At 37.5% G+C, this 6,108-nt stretch overlaps 1 protein-coding gene across 1 annotated transcript in view; it reads right to left on the bottom strand.

Moving 5' to 3' along the window:
- Window positions 1-6,108, bottom strand: part of ap1m3 (adaptor related protein complex 1 subunit mu 3) — a 30,582-nt gene that overhangs the window by 22,036 nt on the left and 2,438 nt on the right. The window contains exons 2-4 of the mRNA XM_035652641.1: window positions 1,560-1,716; window positions 852-919; window positions 237-367 (exon numbers count right to left, since the gene is read on the bottom strand). Of these exons, the coding sequence (XP_035508534.1) occupies window positions 237-367; window positions 852-919; window positions 1,560-1,716 (356 nt within the window). The remainder of the gene's footprint in view (window positions 1-236; window positions 368-851; window positions 920-1,559; window positions 1,717-6,108) is intronic.

The following is a 6,108-nucleotide window of genomic DNA, read 5'->3' as shown; positions in this document are numbered from 1 at the left end:
TTCATTGTATATAATAATAATAATAATAATAATAATAATAATAATAATAATAATAATAAGATATACATATATATGTTTTATGAGTAACTTAAAGGGAAATACAATCTGAATTTTATTATACAAACTTTTGCTGTAAATTACAATTAAATAACACTGAATCCTTGAATTTCTTACACAGAGACACTGCAATCCTTACTGCTAAAGGACTGTTACTGGTTGTGTAATAACGTTCTTACTCTTGTAGGATCTTGCTGTCAGTTGTCTGAGGGAAACCGAAGTCCATCACTTCGTCCATCAGCTCGTACACTGTCACAAAGTTGTCACGAATACTCTCCTCCTCAAGTTCCTTAAAGTATTCCTTAAATACCTAGAGACACAAACATGCAGACGTAGTTCGACACACATTATTTTATAGTAGGTAAATGATATGCAAGTTGTTTGGCTGTACTTTCATGTTTTTTATCGTATATTGTTAAGGAAAGTGTAAATGCGTGCAGTCTGCTGGCTGTATTAAAGTAGCAATACTTCAATAGCATTGAATAGATATATGCACTAAGGAACCTAATGAAATACAAGGTGTAGTTGTACCATATATTGTCAGGTTATGTGATAAATAAATCACGATCACAAAAAATGCATATTATGATGACTGAAAATACTCATTTATGATTGGTCTCTATTAAAATAATTTAATCTGCCACCTCAAACATAGTTTTGATTAACAGTCTACACTGCAGGTACAGTAATCACTTGACAATTCACCCTGGCTGGGTGGGTTGATACCACATTTTGAACACAATAAGCAAGAAGAAGTTAAAGATACGGACTAAAGTCTCAGGAAACAGACGCACCTGGATAATCTTGTAAAGAAAGGAGTACACCAGAGCAGCATTGGCATTCTTCTTGGTCATTGCCACCACTGAAGAAAGATTTGTTAAGAAATAACTGTACATCTACAAGTGACAAATGGGCACACAGCATATGAGTTGAAAAACCTGCAAATTGTTGGACAAAATGGAGACATTTAGTAAACATTTTTTGGAAACTGTGGGTGGTATTGAGATGAATGCAATGACACACAAAGTTAGCAGAATGCCTCATACTGGCAAGCAATTGAGAACATGGCCACAGGGAGGTAAAACAGCTCAGTTGTCTGATGCAGTGCACTGGGAATACCACTTACTCACAACTGCAATATCATGCTGAATTAATAATGTGTAAGGAAGTTTGACTGCCCGCTCTCACATCAGGAAATGAGGATATACAGTGGCTAACATATCACAGTCAATCTGTGTTTAATTTTTCAACTACCTGTGAAAAGTGAAATGAGACCTGAAGCACAAAACTTCATATGGAGCTAGAGACAACTAAGGGATAGAGGCTATTCGGGTCTTTGAGATGCTGTAAATCTATTATATGCTGCTAAAAACTAATATATGGTAAACTGCTTAAAACCACATGTATCTTCAGAGTCATCTTCAGATCTTCAGCAAAGACTGATTTTCAACAGAGACAACAAGGCGCAATATACTTGACATGACATGAACTCAAATGGATACAGTAAAGGTTGCTGTGTTTGATCCACAGGAAGTGTGAGGAGCCGTGGCTGACCATAGGTGTCATCTCAGCGTCCTCTTCTCTCTTCATTAGGATGGGCATAAAGTGGTCAATCTCGTTCATGTCCATGTTCCCCATGTAGTTACGACAGACTAGCACCTGGAACAAAATATAAAAGGCAGAAGACATTATTATGGAGGCACTACCAAGTCATTCAATATTTATAGCTTTTGGCTTTTTGGATACCAAAGCTAAGCAGAACAACAAGATGCTTCAGAAACCACTGGCTGATTACAAACTCCAACTCCATGGATGGAAATTACACAATTTTCCAGGGTCATCTCACAAAAGAAATGGGCAAACTGTGTTTCCAACTTGAATATCTAGTGATGAATCTCAACATGAAACAGGAGCGTATGTAGACTTTAGTGAGGCTGCTTGTGAGGTTTAAAATCATGGAAAACAGAGGTGTGCAGACTTCACACAAATATGGTTTTAGCCATACTAGAAGCATGGCTATATGGATGGCAACATCAGTCTGTCTGTTGTTCCACCATTTTGGTTCAGACTGAAATATCTCAAAACTACTGGATCAACTGCCATGAAAGTTTTTACAGACATTCATGGTCCCCAGAGGATGAATGCTACTGACTTTGGTAATCCCCTAGACTCACAAGCCAGTCTCTAAATGCTTTGCTCAACAGGGACTGAGGACTTTCTCCTGGCTTTCTTTGCTAATACTGGGTGGAAACAATTAGAGTATAAACAGAACCAATCCAAAGTCTGGTATCGCGATCCCCAGACTTCTGCTTTAACACAACCAGGAGGCTGACCTTTGTGGTTTTGAATGAAATGTCAACAAGGCTATTCCAGTTGTTGTCCATACATTCATGTCCCCCTCAGAATGAATTGACATTTCTATTAGCCTCAACTGTGTTTTGTCTTTATTGCTAATTAGTGCAAATGTCAACATGCTAACTCTCTAAAATAAAAAACCACTAACATGGCTGTATACAGACTGTAGACTCTTAAGTCATATTTCTGTCCCTACCTCCTCCAGAATGGCTTTCAACAACCCTCTAAAAAGAGAAGGAACCTGTTTGGACTGTAATAAAAGATCAGTGCTGGCTTATAAATGCTAGCAACCTAATCAATTACTTGTGGACATGTCCTTGTGCAGCCTTTCCCACTACTAAAAAGCCTCCTGTGACTACATGCATCCTGTAGAGAACTTGATATTTCTGCATTTTGTTCAGTGGACTTCTCCTCATGACTGTTGAATGTCAATGAAAATTGCTGAGTCAATATCAAACACTGTCTTTCTTTGAATCTCAGAGACTGACATTCTGACATGTACTCAACAAACAGTTCAATCACTTTCTGCAAACAAAATGCATTGTGGATGCACTGAAAGGAATACACACAAGAAAAAGAACACATGTCCAAGCAACAAAAAATGACCCAGAAACTCAAGTTACGCTGCCAGTCGCACAGTCACACATTCAGGGATCAAATTGTATTTATTTTTAAATATATGTAAAAATTATTTTCAACATATTTTAGGTCTGATCAGTATCAGGTATTATGGCTGAAACAGGAACAGTATCAGGCGACAGTTTCAGACTAGGTCACAATTGTGACTGTTAAAACATTTATAATCTACAAACAATATTGTCAAGATTAATTTAATTTAGCTGTGAGAAACAACCACACCCTCCAATTTGAATAGAAACACACACACACACATACACAAGATGACAAGATGAGTCAGCAGTCTTGCTAGAGTCCGGACACACAGTGAAGTGAAGAAAGAGATCAAAGCTTCTACACTTGAGGGATCTAGATGACACACACACACACACACACATGCACAAAGCAACCCCCTTTTATTATAGAGGAGTCTGTTGTGCAGGGGTCACACAGGGGCAGATACAACAAAGGCAGGAGGAAATAAGAAATAAAAAAAAAGGAAATGCCAGGAAAGTAAAGTAATCTGAGGGAGAAAAGAAGGATATGAACAGGCCACTGCTCCGCTTCTGTGAGAGGAGTCTGAACCCACAGAGCAAAGAGTTCAGAGGTCACCAGAGAGAGAGAATGAGGTATAGACAAATCTTTGTATCAAAAAGAGCTGTAATACTGGAGTATCCTGAGATTCACTTGGCAGTTCTGGAATCAAACTTTGATAGAGAAGCATAGCAGCAAAATTATTCTTCGAATTATTCAGAACTGTTATTTGAGGAGTGCAATTATTTCATCAGAGGTCTGTCTTCAGGACAGGACAGGATCAGCAGATTTACCTGAACAGTATTTATGAATGCAGAATGTTGTGTACATACTGCAATCAATATTGATGGACTTAAAGTCATCAACAAGTAAAGAGTTCACGGTTTGAAATTAGTGTTGAAACAATCACTGAGTCAATGGACTGAAAATTAAACAAAAACAATATTTCCTTTTTTTTTTGGTCCAATTTACAAAAGTGAAGAAGTTTCTTTTCTCTGTCATATATAACTGGAAACATAATATCCTTGTTTTTGGACGGTTGGCCGGGTAAAATAAACAATTTGACAACATTATCTAGAGAAATTGTCATTGTTTTTCGCTATTTTCTGACATTTTGTAGACTAAATGTTTGATCAATAATATTTAGTTGCACCATTGAGGAACTAAAAGTGAAAAGAAGAAAAAAAAAACAAGACACTCATCTATAACCCACTAAACTGCATTAAATGAGGGTCTAAAGAACATTACAAAGGTGCCACCAGTGTATCAGTTCCAAAGATCAGGGCCCTGACGTTACCAACTGTAAAAGTTGACAGAAATGAGTTATAATGAGGTTCATTTCTGCTTAAGACTACATGAATCATCAAGTAACAATATCACTCTGTTCCAGTAATTCCTTGAGATTTGGGAGGTTCCAGCTTGCTGTTTTCTCCTTTCACAATACATGCTGTATGAGGCTGGAAGCTGTGACAATTATGTCCCAGCGACAATCAAACTGATGATTTAGAGTATCTTATGTTTCACCTTAAGGGTATTTAAGAGTCATCATATCATTGTCATGTCGGTTTCGAATGTGTGCCAGTTAAACTCAGATAGCGTCGTATATTCAGCAGGCAGAACACTTCAAACAGAACACCTCACACAAACAGTTAGCATATTTTATGCCCCAAAGCAGAGCGCAGCTACTTAATAATCCAGGTCTCATTAAATTCTACTGTGAATGTGTTACTCCCAAGTTACTGTCTCATAAAAATATATTCTGGTAAGTTGTGTTGGCATTTGCAAACACTTAATTAATACATATCATTACTATACTCTACATCTCTGCAATACATTCCTAAAAATCTAATTATATACAAACAGTAATAATAAAAAACAACATAATACAATTCAAACATGAGAAGTCATTCAAAGGGGTTCACATAAAAAGGGAATACAAATAAGAATGGTCTAGAAGAATTACCATTTTTGTTGTTGCACTTTTGAAAAAAAGAACAAGTCTTTTAAAACCACTGGTGCCTTTAAAATCTTTCAAGCGATACTGATCCCTAGGATGTAGCAGAACTTTGTTATTGGGGCACACAAGGCAATCGGTGACTGTTTACAATGTGTGAAATCAATAGGAGCCACTCGCTGCTGACCTCTGAAGGCAAATAGCAACCAGAAAACCCTCACCGGAGTGCATCACTGGAAGGCAAAAAAGAAACAGAAAAATCCACACAGCTACTGTCAGTTTGGACAGCACACATTTTAAAGCGCAACTCCATTATCAGCGCAAAAACATCGCAGAATAATGATGATATTTTAGAGTGACAGGGGTGTCGGGAGTTCACAGTAGCTTACTTGTAGATAAAATAATGGCTCACTGAAGAACGCAAAAAGACGCCACTGAGTTGGTCCGTCAATTGCAACCATTTAACATTGTGCACGGTCACAGTGACTCTTTTCATATGCAGCAAGTGGTTCACTGTTGCTCAACGTTTCCAATTCAACAAAACTAAGTGTCAACACCCATGCTGGCAGCTCTGCGGGGCTGTACTTTGGCACAGCAGAGCACCGACACAAACGTCACAGTGACAAAGTTGACATGCTGATGTTTAACAGGTGTGATGTCTACTATGTTCAACAAGAATGCTAACACTAGCTAATTAACACTACGCACAATATACAGATAAGTCTGATGGTAATGTCATTAGTTTTGCAGATATTTGGCCATAAATCAAAGTATTGGACGGATTCAACTTTGGACCTGATGATGTGGTTACATGGAAAGTCAGGGGATCACCAACGTCATATATTGTAACAATATATCACGAGGCAGTTAAATCGCAATACAAACACGTAAAGATTCAAATCGATGAGATGAAAAATGAATCGGGATGCCCCTTTCTGCAGTTGGCAGGGTTTTACTTTCACTTTCACTTTTACAAAGAAAAGGAAGTGTTGTATCACTTTATTCCTTAACTCAGAATATATTCTTCAATTTGATGAATAAAATATTAGAGAAGATATTGGAAGGAATCTTTTTCAGTCAAAATTTGTCTTCAA

This window comes from Morone saxatilis, unplaced genomic scaffold (genome assembly GCF_004916995.1).
Source record: "Morone saxatilis isolate NCDOM2014 unplaced genomic scaffold, NCSU_SB_2.0 Contig12, whole genome shotgun sequence".
Classification (NCBI taxonomy): Eukaryota; Metazoa; Chordata; class Actinopteri; family Moronidae; genus Morone; species Morone saxatilis.
The sequence above is the reverse complement of the archived record's forward strand: the minus strand, read 5'-3'. Positions and strand labels throughout refer to the sequence as shown.